Source organism: Bubalus kerabau, chromosome 23 (genome assembly GCF_029407905.1).
Source record: "Bubalus kerabau isolate K-KA32 ecotype Philippines breed swamp buffalo chromosome 23, PCC_UOA_SB_1v2, whole genome shotgun sequence".
In the NCBI taxonomy this organism is placed as follows: Eukaryota; Metazoa; Chordata; class Mammalia; order Artiodactyla; family Bovidae; genus Bubalus; species Bubalus kerabau.
In genome coordinates, this window is record NC_073646.1 from 11,235,528 (window position 1) to 11,253,578 (window position 18,051).

The 18,051-nt window shown below is 49.2% G+C and overlaps 1 protein-coding gene across 3 annotated transcripts in view; it reads right to left on the reverse strand.

Moving 5' to 3' along the window:
- Positions 1–17,519, reverse strand: part of LITAF (lipopolysaccharide induced TNF factor) — a 35,730-nt gene extending 18,211 nt beyond the window's left edge. Inside the window, exon 1 of one of the 3 annotated variants that reach the window (XM_055561707.1) lies at positions 17,445–17,519. Coding sequence is in view for 1 of the 3 variants with exons in the window: in XM_055561706.1 (XP_055417681.1) it covers positions 9,718–9,766 (49 nt within the window). In the remaining 2 variants the exon portion in view is untranslated. Of the gene's footprint in view, positions 1–9,717; positions 9,856–17,435 lie in introns of those variants that run through there. The other 2 variants (XM_055561708.1, XM_055561706.1) reach the window with 2 other exon arrangements.
- Positions 17,520–18,051: the final 532 nt, after the last annotated feature.

The window sequence follows — 18,051 nt, forward strand, 5'->3', positions numbered from 1 at the left end:
TTCTTTAATGATGATCAGGGGTCCAGGAGTCACTGATCAACCTACGGTAGATATCCACAGAGCAATTCCTGCTCTTTTTGGAGGAGCCAAGCAATGGGGATTCCCTGGTGGCTCAGCCGGTAAAGAATCCGCCTGCAATGCAGGAAACCTGGGTTCAATCCCTGGGTTGGGAAGACCCCTGGAGAAGGGAACAGCTACCCACTCCAGTATTCTGGCCTGGAGAATTCCATGGACTGTATAGTCCATGGAGTTGCAAACAGTCAGACATGATTCAGCGATTTTCACTTTCACTTTCGGGCTTCCCTGGTGGCTCAGCAGTTAAGAATCCACCTGCAATGCAGGAAATGCAGGTTCGATCCCTGGGTCAGGAATATCCCGTGGAGGAGAGAATGGAAACCCACTCCACTATTTTTGCCTGGAGAATCCCATGAACAGAGAAGCCTGGCGGGCTATGACCCATAGGGTCCCAAAGAGTTGGACATGACTGAAGAGACTTAGAGCAGCAGCAATGAAGAGGTGATCTCAGAATTCTGAGATGCCACATCTGTTTAATTTTTATTTTTTGGCCATGCCATGCAGCATGTGGGATCTTAGCTCCCCGGCCAGGGATCGAACCCACACCACCTGCAGTGAGGGCACGGAGTCTTAACCACTGGGCCAGCAGGGAGGTCCTGTGAGACTCCACGTCTGTTTAAAAAACCGTGTGGAGCTGGGATACCTCTACCGCCTGCTGCAGCTCCCAGGGAAGGAAGAGCAAATGCCACGCCATCTGAGTCTCAGATTGGGCTTTTTAATATCCCCTCTGTTGAAAGACAGGAGGAAAAAGCCCTCAAAATCCTGGAGAGAAGCCATGCCGACGGGCACAGCCATCTTCTCTCCTTGAGCTGTGATTAATGAATTGATCCTGAAACCTCAAGACCCAAGAAAAAACTCCAAGTCACTTTCAGCACCAGATTTTTTTCCTAAAAATACTTGGCCTAAACAGAATTCCCCGAAACACCCCAGTGGAGCTCACTCAAGCTCTGGGAGTCAACTTACTCTGTCTGTGACTGGACAGGTGCTCAGTGAAGGGCATGGGGGCCCAGCCTGACAGTGTTTGCCTGGAATCCTAAATTCAGAAGCAGGGGCTGGACTTTTAGGAAGCCTAGAGATGGTCAGCCGACCAGCTCGGTCACTGATATGGCAGTTCCAAAACATCGCTGGGATGAACCTCAAAAACATGACTTTGAGAGAAGTCAGACTCGAAATCATTGTGTGATTCCATCCATTTATACAAAATGTCCAGGATAGGTAAATCCAGACAGAAAACCAACTAGGGGTACAGGGGTTGGGGGAGCCGAGCAAGGGTGCTGGGAGGGAACCGGTACAGGGTTTCTTTTGAGGGTGATGAAAATGTTCTGGAGCTGGGATGGTTGCACAGCGCTGTGAATGGACTGCATGCCGCTGAACTGTACACGTTCAAATGGTGAATTTTAATGTCTGGTGAACGTGAGGAACAACAACAACTTTAAAAAAAAAGAAAAGGCAGTGCTAGCAGAATTTCCTGGCAGCCCACTGGTTAGAATGTGGTGCTTCCAATGCAGGGAGCATGGGTTCCATCCCTGATCAGAGAAGTAGGATCCCACAAGCCATGAAGCAAAAACTAAAAAAAAAGTAAAAAGAAAGAAAAGACACAGTGCTAGAAATCTCTACAGTCTCCATATTACAAGCCAAGGCCTGTAATTTAAGCTCCAATCCACTGGCCTTAGTTCAGCCATCCAGTGGCTCATTTACTTAAGAGAGACCACTGGGGTCTTTCAGAGAGCTGCCAATGTGCCCCCTGGTTAAGGTGACCAAAGGTCCTGGCTCGCCCAGGGGTTCTCAGGACACGCTGCACTGCTACTCCGCACCCTGCCCCTCTCACTTCACCTCCCACCACGGATGCAAATCTTTGACGTGTCTGCAGCCTTGCTTGGATGGCCCCAAACGAGCCCAGAACATGCTCTTTCCTCTTTGCCCCCTCTCACCCCCCTGCCGGTTTCCTTCCTTCCCCACAGGTCTGCAAATTCCTCTCACCCACCATATCCTTGTTCGCCTGTCACCTCCTCCAAGAGGTGATCTCTGGCCTTCCCAGGGAAGAACTAATTTCTCCCAAACCTCTCTACACGGTGCAGAAATCAGTGGTGCATGGTCTGAAGCCAGATGGCCTGTGGTCAGTCACCTTTGAGTTCCCTGGAGCATGACTTTGGTGCCTCAGTTTTCCCATCTGTGAAATGGGCACACTCACAGTTTCTTCCTCACGAGGCTCTTAGGAGGATTAAATGAATCCACTTGTGACAGGGATGCAGGGCAATGAGAGACATGCATGCCCTTAGCAAGTGCTAGCTGTCATTACACATATTGCTCTGTTCTACTGGTCACAGGGATTGAAATTTATTAACATCTGCATTCCCAGCGCTCAGAACTAAGCTCAAAACATGATGGGTGCTTCACAAGGTGACCCAATGACCCAGTTCACCCAGGATGGAGCAGTTTCCCTGGATACAGGAGCTTTGGTACTTAAACTGGGAAAGTCCCAGGCAAACCAGAACAAGTTGGTCACCCCAATATTCCCATATATATTTGGAGATGATACCTATGCATAAGAAGGACACCAAAATCCATCTTGGATGGCATCCAGATTTGGAAGTAAACATAAATGGAAGGAACTTAACCTTAAGAGCTTCAACTTAGAATCTAACCAAAATAAAGCTTTTTAAATAGAAAGATGTTAAAAGATTCTGATGCTGGGAGAGAGTGAAAGCAAAAGAAGGGGGCGGCAAAGGATGAGATGTTTAGATAGCATCACTGACTCAATGGACATGCATTTACACAAACTCCGAGAGATAGTGAAGGACGGGGAGCCTGGCAGGCTGCAGTCCACGGGGTTGCAAAGAGTCGGACAGGACCTAGCGACTGAACAATGATAGATAGGAAGATATCACTAACAACAGACCTCAGTAATAGATGGCCCTCACCGTTCAGTTCAAGGTAGCGTGATGGCCAGATCTGATTTGAGCATCAGCAAATATGCTCCAGAACTGGAATCGCTTAATTGGTCTGGAATCCTTTGTTTCCTCCAGAGTTCTTTGGAGAGAGTGATACTTCTTCTCAACAGGGCACCCTGTGATGTCAAGGCATAAGATCAAGATGTGGGCAGAAAGAACTTGAAAAGGGAAGCAAACACCAACAAGATAAAAACAGAAAGAAAAAAAAAAAAGCCACACCCTCCAAACTTCAAGATTAGTTGATTTTTTTCTCTTCAATGTAAGTTTCATCTTGGGGCTCTGGTGAAGGGGTGCACATGGATTCTGTCAACAACCACTCCTAGTTCTGGTTGGGATTTCAAAAGAGAGTGAGGAGGGGGTGCTTCCCTCGGCTCCACCATCCATCCAAGATCTGGACTCCGAACAGGCGCCTCGCTGCCACCAGCCCAAACTCAGTAATACCTGTCACTCCACATTCATCACCTGGTCCCTGGTGTGGCTCCGAAGCCACTTCATCTAACCCAGATGGTGTGTCATGCATTCTCCAGAAATGACAGTCTTTCATCATGGGTGTCAAGAAAATTCAGAGACTCTAATGACCTTCTACCCTGAGACACCTTAACATCAGCAACTGCTGCTGATGTGCATGGACAGGAAGAAGGGGGACAGAGTTCACACTTCTGCAGGCACCTCCACCCTCAGTGCTTTAGAACCAGCAAGGATGGGAGGGGGGAGCTTGGCAGAAACTAGGGGCTTTAAGGAGCCTTGGGTGATTTTCTTCCTTTCCAACTCCAATCCTTTCTGGTGAAATGACCGACAGGCAAGCAGGGTCCAAAAACAAAGGAGACGGAGGACAGAGAGGTGATTCCTGATGCTGAGTAAATTCTCCCTGGGCAATTGCAGAAGACACGCGGGCTTGATCACCGACTCCAATCAGGACCTGACCTGGTGGAGAAGCGTTGCCACTGAGCTCAGAGATGTTAGAGATGGGATGTGTGTGCCTGGTACCTGATACCGCCGTGTGTGGGGTTTTCAGAAACACCTGTGAGGGTCCTGTTATTTACAAGCGTGGCTGGGTACCACCCATCTCTAAGAGGTCAGAGGGAATGACGTGGACCACAACCTGCATACCCAACAATGATCTGGGGAAAAGAGAAGACATGGAAGAATGTGAGCAGGTGCGGGCACATAGAGGGGAACAGAAAGGGCCCAAAGAAAGTTAAGACCATAGGATTTTTTTTTTTTTTTTTGATGATAGGATTTTTAATACAAGTCAAATATTTAAGAGCAAAAACCTGGAGGGCTTCTCTGGTGGCTCGGTGGTAAAGAATTCACCTACCAAATGCAGGAGACACGGGTTCGATCCCTGGTCCAGGAAGATCCCTCGTGTGGAACAACTAAACCCATGTGCTGCAACTTCTTAGCCTGTGTCTACAGCCCGGGAGCCACAACTACTGAGCCCATGCCCCTAGAGTAGCCCCCGCTCCCCACAACTAGAGAAAAGCCCGAGTAGCAAACAAAGACCCAGCACAGCCAAAAAGAAAGAAAGAAAGAAGCATACAACCTCAGTTCAAAATGCAGCTCTTGTCACTTCTAGGCTGTGTGAACGTGTTTCATTTCTCCATGCCTCGGTCTCTTCATCAGGAAAATGGAATTATAATCGGACCCCCACCTTCACAGGGTTGCATGTGCTCAGAACACTGGGCACTTGGGTCATTACAAAAGCATTAGATTTAACTACTTACAGGGAGGCGGAATCAAGTCCAGAGAGGGGGAGGTCGCTTGCTCGCAGCGACACAGACCGGCAGAAGGCAGAACGCAGATCCCTTCACACCACACTCGCCCCTTCTCAGGCTGCTGCCTTCACGCCTTTACTTGTTTGTCCAAACCGCCTACACTTTGCTCCTCCCACCCTCACCCGCACTGGGGAGACAGAGTAACGCCCTCTAAAGTTCTCCACATCCTCATCACAGAAGGCTCATTCCTGGCAGCTCAGACGACAAAGAATCCACCTGCAATGCAGGAGACCTGGGTTCAGTCCCTGGGTTGGGAAGATCTCCTGGAGAAGGGAATGGCAACCCACTCCAGTATTCTTGCCTGGAAAATTCCATGGGCAGAGGAGCCTGGCGGGCTACAGTCCATGGGGTCCCAGAGTTGGACACGATTGAGCAACTCACACTTTCACTTTCAATTCCCAGAATATGTGGTTCTTTTTTTTTGTTAATACTTATTTTTATCTTTTAAAGATTTTTTTTTTTAAATGTGGACTTTTTTTTTTAAGTTTTTATTTACTTTGATACAATATGTTGTTCAGTCACTTAAGTCGTGTGCCACTCTTTGCAACCCCATGGACTGCAGCATGCCAGGCTTCCCTGACCTTCACCATCTCCCAGAGCTTGCTCAAACTCACGTCCATTGAGTCGGGGATGCCATCCAATATAGTTTCTGTTTTATGTTTTGGGTTTTGGCCTGGAGACATGTGGGATCTTAGCTCCCCATCCAGGGATCAAACCTGCACCTCCTGAATTGAAAGACGAAGTCTTAACCACAGGACTGTCAGGGAAGTTCCAGAACACGTTGCCTTAAATGGCAAAAGGGACTTTGCAGCTGTCATGAGGTTAAGGCCCTTGAGATGAAGAGATGATTCAAGTGGCCCCAAGACAACGACAATGGTCCTTAGAAGACGGAGGCAGGAGGGCCTCAAAGACAGAAGAGGCCCTATTGGCTTTGAAATAGGCTCAGGGAGCTATGGACCAAGATACATAGGTGTTTGTTAGTTGGTTTTTCCAGTAGTCATGTGCAGATGTGAGAGTTGGACTATAAAGAGGGCTGAGAACAGAAAAATTGATGCTTTTGAACGTCGGTGCTGGAGGAGACTCTTGAGAGTCCCTTGGACAGAAGATCAAACCAGTCCATCCTAAAGGAAATCAGTCCTGAATATTCATTGGAAGGACTGATGCTGAAGCTGAAGCTCCAATACTCTGGCCACCTAATGTGAAGAGCTGACTCATTGGAAAAGACCCTGATGCTGGGAAAGATTGAGGGCAGGAGGAGAAGGGGACAAAAGAGGATGAGATGGCTGGATGGCATCACCAACTCAATGGACATAAATCTGAGAAAATTCCGGGTAATAATGAAGGACAAGTGAGCCTGGTGTGCTGTAGTCCATGGGGTACCAAAGAGTCAGACACGACTGAGCGACCGAACAACAAAATAAAGAAGCTAGAAGGGCCAGGAGATGGATTCTCTTTTGCCGAGAGCCTCCAGGAGAGCAGCGCCTGGAGTCTCACCCAGTGACACCCTTTGTGGACTCCTGACCTCCAGACTGTATGATAACATGTTATTTCAGCTACTAGGCTTGTAATCTCTTACAGTAGGCAGAGCAAACAAACCTGTCCACTCCTAGCTGGGTTGCCCAATTCCCACCAGCCCTGAGGACTTCCAAGGGGTCTCTCCCACTCCCACAGCAGTGCCCCCCAGCAGAGACCTGAGCCCCTCAGCCTCCCACCCTAGCTCCCAGGCATCTGTCCGCCCACCCTCAGCTCAGCAGGAACCCTTCTCTGGGCTCAACCTGTACTTAAAGCCCACGAGAATGGCCACCCCACCACGCCCTGCCACATGCCAGGGACGCTGCTCCAGCAATAACCCCTTCTGCCAGCCCTGCCCTCTCAGCCGGCTCCTCTCCTGATCTCAGGCTTGCTTGTGCTTAGTCAGTCATGTCTGATTTTTTTGCGACCCCATGGACTGCAGTCCACCAGGCTCCTCTGTCCACGGGATTCTCCAGGCAAGAATATTGGAGTGGGTTGCCATGCCCTCCTCCAGGGGATATTCCTGACCCAGGGATCGAATCCATGTCTCCGGTGTCTCCTGCATTGGCAGGCAGGTTCTTTAACACAAGTACCACCTGGGAAGCCCCTCCTAATCTCTAAGCTTGTTCAAATTGTTCCTCATTAAAAGGTAAAAACAGGGCTTCCCTGGTGGCTCGGTGGTAAAGAATCCACCTGCCAATGCAGGAGACACAGGTTCGATCCCTGAACCAGGGAGATCCCACATGCCATGGAGCAATAAGTCCGTGCGCCCCAACTACTGATCCTGTGCTCTAGAGCCCGGGAGCCACAACTGCTGACGCCCGTGCACGCTGGATAAGAGCCTGGGCTCCTCAACAAGAGAAGCCACTGCAATGAGAAGCCCGCGCGCCACAGCTAGAGAGTAGCCCCCGCTCTCCGAAACTAGATAAAGCCCAAGCAGCAACAAAGACCCGGCAGGGCCATAAATAAATAAATGTTTTACATAAGAAAGGTAAAAATAAAAGCCCCCGCTACCCCAGCCTGCATCCTCAGCCCCTCTGCCTGCGAGCTTCTCTTCCACGTCCTCGGATTCACCTGGGACCACCAATCTCCTTCCACCCTCGGCCATGACCCCTCCAAGCCCACTTCCCATTTCCTGTCCTCGACTCCCAAGGCTGCTGGCACCTTCTCTGGAAGGACTTCCTCACTAGCCTGGCCTTGCACCTCCATCTTCTTCCAGGTCAGCCCTTCCATGGAAGGACCCCAGGGACTTGGGGGTCTGCACGCAACCCCGAGAGCCCCCTCAACTCCTCAACCCCACATCTGCCATCTTCACCTTTAGCAAAGGGCAAACTGTTTGAACACAGAGATGGCCTCTCCCCCAGGCCTGATGGGGAGGTAAACTGAGTCTCACACTGTGGAAGCACCTACCAAAATGTAACACGCAGGAGTCCTTTAACCCAGAGATTCCTCCTCTAGGTATGTGCATCGGAGCTGACGCCATGCGTTGAGGCAGTGACAAATGCTGAGCACACAGAGGTAACCCACTGCCTTGTTGCTAGAAACCACCTAATTGTCCATCAGCAGAGAACTGGGTAGACCAGTTATGCTCCACCCACAGAGGTGAATGGCATACGACCATCAAGACTGAACGAGGAACTTCATGTGTGGAAACACAGATATTCCTGCAATATTAACAGATCACTGCGTGAAAAAAAGCCCAAATGGTGTCTATCATCTCAGGCCATCACTGGTATACAAGGAAGAAGGATACACATTTCCTTATAAAATAGGCATGAAATGTCTCCAAATGGATACACAAGGAAGTAATACAGTAACCGGAAATTCTCTGGCAGTGCAGAGGTTAGGACTCAGCGCTTTCACCGAACCACCCAACCTAAAGGGGGGGTGGGGGGAGAAACAGATAACAGTGGCTGCCTGTAAAAGGAGGAGGGAGGTACACTGGGGAATGTAGCTGGATGAATGCTTTTCACTCTTAGACTCGGTCTTTTGTATACTGAGCCACAGCAATACTACATAGTCAAAAAATTAAGAAATTATTTAAGTTAAATATAATGATAACATAATAAATGTGTAGTTCTATGTTCTATGATCTATTCTTTATAATTTGTATTAATTATAACATACTTATAATTAAATGCTTTAAAATTAAATTTTAAATATAAAAACTTTTTTTTTTTTTAATAGGGACAAAGAGCCTCTTCTGCAAACCCCATATCTGCCCTTCCCAGGTTGGTCTCTCACATCCTCCCACTTCTGGGTGAAATGACATCATCGGTCCTTGGTCCCATGACTGGTGTTTCATGCCCATCAGCTGGCCTTCGGCCCCTCCCTAAGGGTTCGCAGACAGATTTTCAAGTTACTGATTACTTCTCTTTGGTGAGAAGACATGCACACCACCGCTTCCTCTATCTCAGTCCCAAATCTGTACCAACATCCTATCGGCCACAGCAACTCTTCTCTTTGCGTTTTGCACTGTGGTCTATTTTTCATGCAGGAAGTTCTAAAAGCTGACGACGGATGTGGGATTGTGAGCAGGGTGGCGTGGGCCCTCCCTCACTGGCCTTAAGGAACCCATTTGAGGAGGGAAAGTGAACCAGCCTGGGAAGACATGGGAGCAGACACAAAGGGGAAACTGAGCCCAGATTCTAAGGCAAGCGGAAGGTCTGAGACAAGAGAAGGATGCGGGCAAGGGAAATAGGAGGGGGATGCAGAGGCAGGCACACCCGTGTTCCCTGGGGAAGTGACAGAGGTTGGCCAGGAGGGTGGGGCCAGGTTACGGGAGCCTTTGCAGCATCAAGAGTCCAGCCCTGGGACTTCCTGGCAGTCCAATGGTTAAGACTCCACGATTTCACTGCAGGGGGTGTGGGTTCAATCCGTGGTCAGGGAACTAACATCCCCGCACGTTGCACAACCAAAATAAAACAAACAAAAAATAAGCCTGGTCCAGGCGAGGTGGGGACGGGACCGAATCTTTCAGGGAGGGACCCCGCCACCCAAGCAGGTTCTGTTTCAATAACCAGCAGCCCAAAAGCGACTTCAAAAACCCCCTCCAAGTCTGCAACTCCTGCCAAGGATAATTCAGATTCTAAAAATAAGCCTCAAAACCTAGAATACCAGGAGAAAGCAGCCACAGCAAAAGCCACCCAACAAGTCCCTGTCAGTATAAACACACATCAAAGGCCCAAAGGCCCATCGCCAAGGGCTTCTCTCCCCAGATCACAGAATCAACACGACAAAAACTCCAGGCTCGTAACTCCTGGTGTTGCTATCGTCTGACCATCTGACCGAGGCCCTTTTTCAGTATCCCTCCCCTGAAAGTCTCTTAATCATTTTCTAAAATGATCCCCTAGTTCTCTCTGCCTCCTTAAGAGTCTGCAAAAAAAGGATAAGAAAACGCTCACCTCGGAGTCTTGTGGTTCTGTGACACCCCAGGCTGCGCAGAACCCCCATCCCATCCCCCCATTGCTGTTTCAAGGCTTCTGAAGGCTCCCCGTGGGTAAGAACTCGGTGTAAAGTAAGAGCTACTAGCTTCCCTGGGAGCCTCCCATAAGGAAAGTCAACAAGCTGGGCATTTGTCTTGATGATAACTATCTGCGTTACTTGGGCGGCTCCTATTTGCTTATTTCCTCAATTCTGGCCATATTCCAGATGACTGTGGGTTTTATAACTGTCATGTCTTTGAGAATTATAAAACAGTGTTTCCTTCAGCGAGACTTCAGGTGAAGACAGGGTGGTAAGCATTAACCTCCCGCAGTCTTTTCAGCCATCCCCTGGCCTATCTGTAACAATCCCAGCCCTGGATGATGTTCACCTCCCTCATCGGTCCTAATTGCTTCCTGTCTGCAAATTAGATTCTGTTTCCCTAACTGGCCCGCATCACACCCCTCTGGGGAAGGGCTGGGATCCTTGTTTCTCTGGATTCTCCCTCCACAGAGCTTTGAGGAAAGCGATGCACAGACCACCTCCTAGCCAGAGATTTCATGCGCATAGATGGCATATATAGCCCATATACGATGGGGCAATCTATGGCGTAAGCTCAAAGAGTGTATTGGCAGGGCGTAGTTTTTCCAGTTTGACATACAGCATTGTATACGTTTGGGGGGCTTCCCAGGTGACTAAAGTGGTAAAGAATCCACCTGCCAACACAAGAGACATGGGTTCATTCCCAGAGTTGGGAAGCTCTCTGGAGAAGGAAATGGCCAGCCACCCTAGTACTCTTGCCTGGGAAATCCCAAAGACAGAGGAGCCTGGCGGGCTACAGTCCCTGGGGTCACAAAGAGTTGGACACCGACTTAGCAACTGAACAGCAACAACTGTGTAAGTTTTAGGTGTACAACATAATGATTTCCCTTACACGTCATGAAATGATTACAAGGAGTTTACTGAACCGCCACCCTCTTGTAGTCTCAACGCCAAAGGAAGAGAAAAAAATTCTTTGCATGAGAACTCTGATTTACTCTCTTAATAAGTTTCATGAATAATGTATAGTATGTTCATTATCTTTATTATGAATTTACATTCTGATTACTTACTTAGAAAACTAGAGAAGTATGTATTTTTTATGCTTTTTACTTTTTTAAACTTATTATTTTATACTGGAGTATAGCTGAGTAACAATATTGTGATAGTTTCTGGTGGACAGCAAAGGAATTCAGCCACACAGATGCAGGTATCCATTCTTCCCCAAACTCCTCTGCCATCCAGGCTGCCACATAACATTGAGCAGAGGAGTATGTATTTTTTAAATACAGAAAAGACAAATTTGCTTAAAGAATTCCAAATGTGTAGAAGCACCCTCCCTCTAAGTGAAAGTGAAGTCTCTTCTGTTATGTCCAACTCTTTGTGACCCCTTGGGCTGTACCCTACCAGGCTCCTCTGTCCATGGGATTTTCCAGGCAAGAGTACTGGAGTGGGTTGCCATTTCCTTCTCCAGGGGATCTTCCTGACTCGGGGACCAAACCCAGGTCTCCCGAATTGTAGATAGATGCTTTACCACCTGAGCCACCAGGGAAACCCAAAACCATAGGTTTGACTAGATGGACATTCGTCCCTCTACTTTGTCAGCCAAGTAATGTCTCTGCTTTTTAATATGCTCCGCAAGGCATGTTGGATCTTAGCCCCCAGTGTGTTAGTTGTTCAGTTGTGTCTGACTTTTTGCAACCCCACGGACTGCAGCCCACCAGGCTCCTCTGTCTATGGAATTTTCCAGGCAGGAATACTGGAGTGGATTGCCATTCCCTTCTCTAGAGGATCTTCCAGACCCCGGGATCGAATCCCGGTCTCCTGCATTGCAGGCAGATTCTTTACCGTTTGAGCTACAGGGAAGTCTCTTCTCCCTCTAAGAGATAGAGCTTAGTCTTGACCCTTCCTCTCCTGGGTGAGGCCTTCTCTGATAGCTCAGTTGGTAAAGAATCTGCCTGCAATGCAGGAGACCTCGGTTTTCGATTCCTGGGTCTGGAAGATCCGCTGGAGAAGGGATAGTCTACCCACTCCAGTATTCTTGGGCTTCCCAGGTGGCTCAGCTGGTAAGGAATCTGCCTGCAATGCGGGAGGCCTGGTTTCGATCCCTGCGTTGGGAAGATCCCCTGGAGGAAGGAAAGGTTAATGGTCTACGAAAAGAGGCAAAAGAGGAACTCTGCTACGGGGAAAGCTGGCAGCGGCGATGTTGGGTATCATGTTGTACCCCCTTGTGAAGTGAAGAGCCCTTCATCTCTGTGGCCTTCTCCCCCAAAATCGGTAACCCCAGTAGAATCACGAGACAAACATCAGACCAACCCAATGTGAGGGAAATTCTACAAAATCTTTGCCCATTACTGCTTAGAAACAGCCATGAAAAACAAGGAAAGATTGAGGAGACAGGAGGTGACTTGGTGATGGTGTGATTAAATGCAGCGTGGTACCCTGGATGGGGTCTGGGGACAGAAAAAGGGACATTAGCAGAAACGTCAAACAATGTCTGGAGGGTAGACGACAGTGAGGTGCCAGCGCTCGTTTCCGAGTTTCACACGAGTCCTGCAGTGATGATGTAAGATGTTCACAGATGAGGGAAGACGTTCACAGCGGGGAAACTAGGGGAGGGGCGGATGGAAAACTCCTTGCACTAACTGCTACTTTCTGGCAAATCTAAAATTAAACTATCAGATGGAGGTTTCCCTGGGGGTTCACTGGCTAAGGTTCCCAAAGCAGAGGGCCCCAGGTCAGGGAACTAGATCCCGCATGCAATAACTAAGATCCCACACAGCCAAATAAATAAATATTTAAAAAAAAAAACAACCAAAAGCATACAAGTTCAGTTTTTAAAGATAAAACAGGGCTTCCGTGGTAATCCAGTGGTTAAGAATCTGAATGCCAATGCAAGGGACACAGGTTCAATACCTGGTCCGGGTAGATCCCACGTTCCTCAGGACAACTAAGTTCTTGCGCCACAACTACAGAAACCTGCACGCCTGCCTGGAGCCCATGCTTCACAGCAAGAGAAGCTACCGCCATGAGAAGCCCACGTACGCAACTGAAGAGTAGCTCCCGCTCGCTGCAACTAGAGAAAAGTCTGCCCAGCAACGAAGACCCAGCGCAGCCAAAAACAAATAAATACGTCTTTTTTTTTAATTAAAAAAAAAATCAAGCTGCCATTAAAAAGAAGTTTAAGGTTTAATTTACTTTTTTTTTTTTTTTTTAAAGAAAGTTTTATTTCCCCTCAGGTATTTCGGTTAAATGGGAAGGATTAAGTGGAGGCCGGGGTGATGATCAGGGTTTCTAGTATTTCTCTCTGACCGATTACTAGATAGGTACACAGGTAGATAGATAGATGATTACCAATTACCAGATAGATACACAGGTAGATAGGCAGACAAATAGACACACAGATACCCCCATTTTAGGTGAATAAGCCTTAAAGTTTAATTAATCTCCTCCCAGCATTTGCTCACTGATGCCTGGCCACAAATAGGCGATAGGTTAGGTGGCCACAGGTAGGTGATAAACTTCTAAAAATACATCCTCCTGATGTGTATAGAACAGTTTTCTGGATTTAGGTATTAGATCAACACACAAAAGGGCAAGGCCTTCAGAGAGAAGATAAGGCAGCTTTTTCACCACCAACTTAATCCTCAGTTCTTTCAGGAAGAGAAAGGGGAAGATTATTCCATTCCGTTCCCTGCCCCCACAGTCCAGGCCCCAGAAAAGAATACAGGCATTAGAAAATTGACCCCAGGGAAAAAGACATTCCTGTGCAAAAAAGGACACACACGCATGCAAATTGTCGGGCCTCCTAAGAAAATAGCCCAGTTTGTACACAAGGTGGAGAACCAGCGGAGGAGGTCAAAGAGAGCTGGTCTTTCACGGTCTCTGGAGAAAACTATTCTTTACAATCTATTAGGAGGAAGAATTTAGACAAAAAGGGAAACTGGGATCTCCAACTCTCTTCGGGAGAGGAAGTGAGAAATTACACTAAGGTTCTTAGGCCAACAAACCCCAAATAAATTCAGTCTACCTCCGTTAAAAATACAGAAGCTCACAGGGAAAGATTTCAGAGACGTGTTTTCACATTCCATCTTCCGAATTCAGTTTCTTTCGCCAGGCAAAGATAAAGTGACCACAATCTGAGAGTCAGGTTCAAATATGGCTTAAGTACAAATTACAGTGATTTGTGGAATGGAAAATGCTTCCACTGGGGAGCTGAGCTGCGCCCCCAGAATCAAAGGGAAACAATTCCCCCCCTGGATTCCTGGTGAAACCACATCCCCAGTTTCCACATGAATGACAGTTTTTGATGAAACAGCACAATGAGAACATTAATAGGACTGCATCAGGAGACAAAATTATACGTACCCTGATTACAACTTCATAAAAAAACAGGCACCATGACAAGAAGCCTCCAAATAAGGAAAACTGATGCTAGCTGTTTCATTCACAGGCTGAGATTATACCAGATACTCTTCGTTATCTTTCATGCTTTCTGTAATATTGTTATTTTTTATATAACTTTAAAAAATACCAATGCAGCCTTTATGAATAATCTCCCTGGACTCAAGGATAGGGTGAGTCAATGCTAAGCTCTTACATTTACCCCAGGAACACTGTCAATTCTAAAACTCCATGAGAGGAAATTCCCTGGCAGTCCAGTGGTCAGGATTTCCTCCTTGCTTTCACTGCAGGGGGCATGGGTTAGATCTCCCAAAATAAATAAATTTTTTTTTTAAAAGAAAAGAAAAAACCCCCATGAGCTAAATAGCTTAAATTCTTCACCATTATTTTCCCTGACGTTAACACCCACGAAGAGGAAATTCGGATCTTGGTGAATTAACTTCCTACCTACTAGGTAAACAGGGAATTGCCACTGAGACACCCGTGATATTTACTTTCTCCTGTCCAGGCCCTAAGTCTTATGAAAGTACACACAGTTCTTCTACAGAAATAATCTGCAGTCAAAAGACAACTTCACTGGCTACAAAAGTGTTATCCCGACTGCCCTGAGCTCCAGTGTAGGTGCAAACAATAAGATGAAATTGTGAGGACCCAGGAAATACCACTTAGAGCTCAAATAACCCCGATAAGTAAACACCAGTTCAGAACTGGCCATGGTTGGGAGGCAAGGGGAACAGGCTCCAAAGACAGGGACGTAGGTATGGAAGTACAGCAGAGTTAAGGAAGGCTATTTGCTTGGTGAGACGGACCACCTTGCCCAATGAGCTACTTTCACTGCAGTAAAAGCACAAACAGAAGACAAGTCACAGTGTCAAGACTCGAGGACTCCGAGTCATGGAACTCATTTTTCCCCCACCATCACTGTAGCTGGGGTTGATTCCTTTTCAGTGGGAGAATTTTAAGTCCTTGATGGGCATGCTCCCATTCTCAGAGTGGCACCATAGCACTGCCAGTCGTGGGTAAAAACAAGGAAGCATGCCCTGTCTATCTCCTTGAAAATGAACTTGGGCTGGAAATGCCTTCCAGTTCCTTTGCTCTCAGTGGCTTCCCTTTTACTGTCCTCAACTATGGGCTGGCCTGCACTTCCTCCAAAGCTTTGCTGAGCCTCTTCTGCTCATTTGGAATACATGTACCTTCTGTGACATGTATTCTCAGGTCTCTGCTTTCCTATGAAATTTTCCCTGACTCATAGCTCACTCCTTTCCATTTCTTTCAATCCTTCCCGAGTTAAGGGGATTGCTGAGCACTGACTATCCACTGTGTTTTTTTCCACTTTCCACCTGCAGCATAAACCCCTCAGAACCTAGAGCCATTTCTTCTGTGTCCTTTACAAGGCTAGAGTAGCATTTTATTTCCCCACAACCATCCAGTAAAAGCGACTAAAGGAACAAAGGAAAGTTTACTCACTAGAGACAGTGAAATGACTTCAATCTAGTATTTAGAGACTTAAGAAATTGATCCTCCATCTCAGATCAATCAGTGAGTCACTTAATCCACAAAAACACTATAATGAGGACACTTTCACAAATGTGAATAAAAGCATCTATTATTCATGCCTTCAAGAAACAGGAAAGGGGGAAGATGGGCCCCTCCCATCGTAGATCTACAATAGATGTTTCTTGGAAAGTCTGGGGCACCTTTAAACCCCAGTGCAAGGACTGGTTGAGAGGTAAGCCAGGAGCAGCATGGGTATTATTCTACGCCAGGTAGAGCAAGTCACCTGCTTGCAGGCCTACAAATCAACTTCGATAAAACCAAACACGCTGGTAGAGTCCCAGATACCAGCTCACGCTGGACACGGTATCCAGGTGAGTCTCACTGTAAGAGTCAATCAGAGATGACTGGGGGGTGGGTGGGTAAGAAGATAAGGGAGGCAGTCAAGCACACACTAATGCAAACCACAACGTTCCTTAAAAGGGCCCCAAGGGAACTGCAGGGCCAACCTGCGTTCCAGACAGTCCTTGAACCAGCACCAGCTCACCCAGCCAAGGGTTTACTCCCCTTGGGAAGACGGGTGGGCGAGTTTTATCCTGATGCACTAAGATGGGAAGGCCCTGTGCCTTCCAGAAACTGGATTTCCCAGCCACCAAAGCTCAGTCCGACATGCAATGACATCAGCCCCACTTATCGGAAGCACAAAAGCCAGAAAACTAATCAAAGACCAGCTGGCCTGATCCCTGGAATGCACAGCCGGTCCAGAATACCCCATTTCCCCATCACCTCCTGTCCTGACCTTGATGGAAGGGTTTCTGGCACAACAATGACCCCACTGCCCAGATCACAGTGACCTGGAAACTAAAGAGAAAGAGGCCACCTACCTAGCTGGGCGTGGAGGGCCAATGTCCACCTCGCCATCCTGTGCCACTGGCATGTATCTGGCAGCGGCAGTGGACGGGGTCCCGGCCCACCCCTGCGCTCACAGAGTGCCTACCTTACCCGCCCCCCCACACCCCCTCCCCGCGAGGGCTCTAGCCAGGGCTCTGGCTCCCTTTGCTCTGTGTCCCGAATTTTCATCTCTCGTGGGCTCCCTAGGCCCGCCGGTGTCCGCTGAAAGCGGTCCTGAATACTATGGGGAACCCCCTGGAGCGGGGGATGGCGGGGAAAAGCAGATATCGTGGACCCCAGAAGTCGAATTTCTGGGACCGGCGTCGGAAATCTGTTGGGCTTTTTTTGTTTGGTTGGTTGGTTTTGTTTCTAAATCGCCGGGCGATAATGAGTCTGGAAACTTCAACTTTGAGAGAGCAGCCACAAAGCGAGACAAGACTTCCTTGAAAAGCCTCGGGGTGTCCTCTCCCGGGGTGGAGGCCCCCGTGAGCAACACGGGGCGCGCTTTCAGGTGGGGGCGAGATGACCCCACCGCGCGCGATCCGCGGGCGATCGGCTCACTTCGGGGAGCAGGAACAGCCTGGACTGCGGCGGGAACAAGCGCCAAGAGACTGGAAGCCCGGCCTCGCCGGCCCCGCGCGGAAGATCACGGCGGGACTCCGACGCCCTCCAACCACCTCGAACCCCGGGGACCCGCCAGGATTCCGGGACACGGCCACCACTCCCGCGGAGTCCCGAGCGGGTGCTCGCGCCGCACCGACCCCGCTCTCCACCCACCACCAGCTCGAAGCTCCGCGGATCAGCACCCCGGTCGCTGCCTCCTCCCCGTCGGCGACCCTAGCCCGCGCCCCCGCCGCCAGCCAACGCGCACCTCACTCACCGCCGCGCGCGCCGCCAGTCGAGCCGGGAGGTCTGAGCAGACGGAGCTGGCGGGCGGACTGGCTGGAAGGCGGCCGGGAGGAGAGCCCGAAGGCGGGGGGCGGGGGCTGGACCGGCCGGGGCGGGGCGCTCCGGCTCCCGCTTCCGGCTAGTCCCCGCCTTTACGAGCCGCATTGACCCGATCCTCTCCACTCGCCGGGGGCCGCCTCCCGCAAGCTAGAAACCCCACCAAGGGCCTGCGACCCTCTGGCTTCTGCCCTTCCCCTCCACCGCTCCGATCTCCCGCTACCCTCGGAACACCCCCTTGACACCCCCAGACCCTGCTCATTCCCTGGAACCCCCCAGTTTCAGCCCAGACCCCACTCTCCCCATCCTGGTGGGGAGAGTGTCTCCCCTTTCTGGTTCTGCTCCTGCTCGTGGATCCCCGCCACGTGCCCGCACAACCTTGAACTCCCCTCCTGATTTTCATTCCCTTTCTGTTCTCCCCTGCGCCCCTGGGTCCCCATCTTCAGCATTTGTTCTCCTTCCCGGTTCTCAGACAATACTGATCACCTCCAGATCCCTTGCCAAGGCATCCAGCGCTCCCTGCCCTCCGGAAGTCGGCCCTT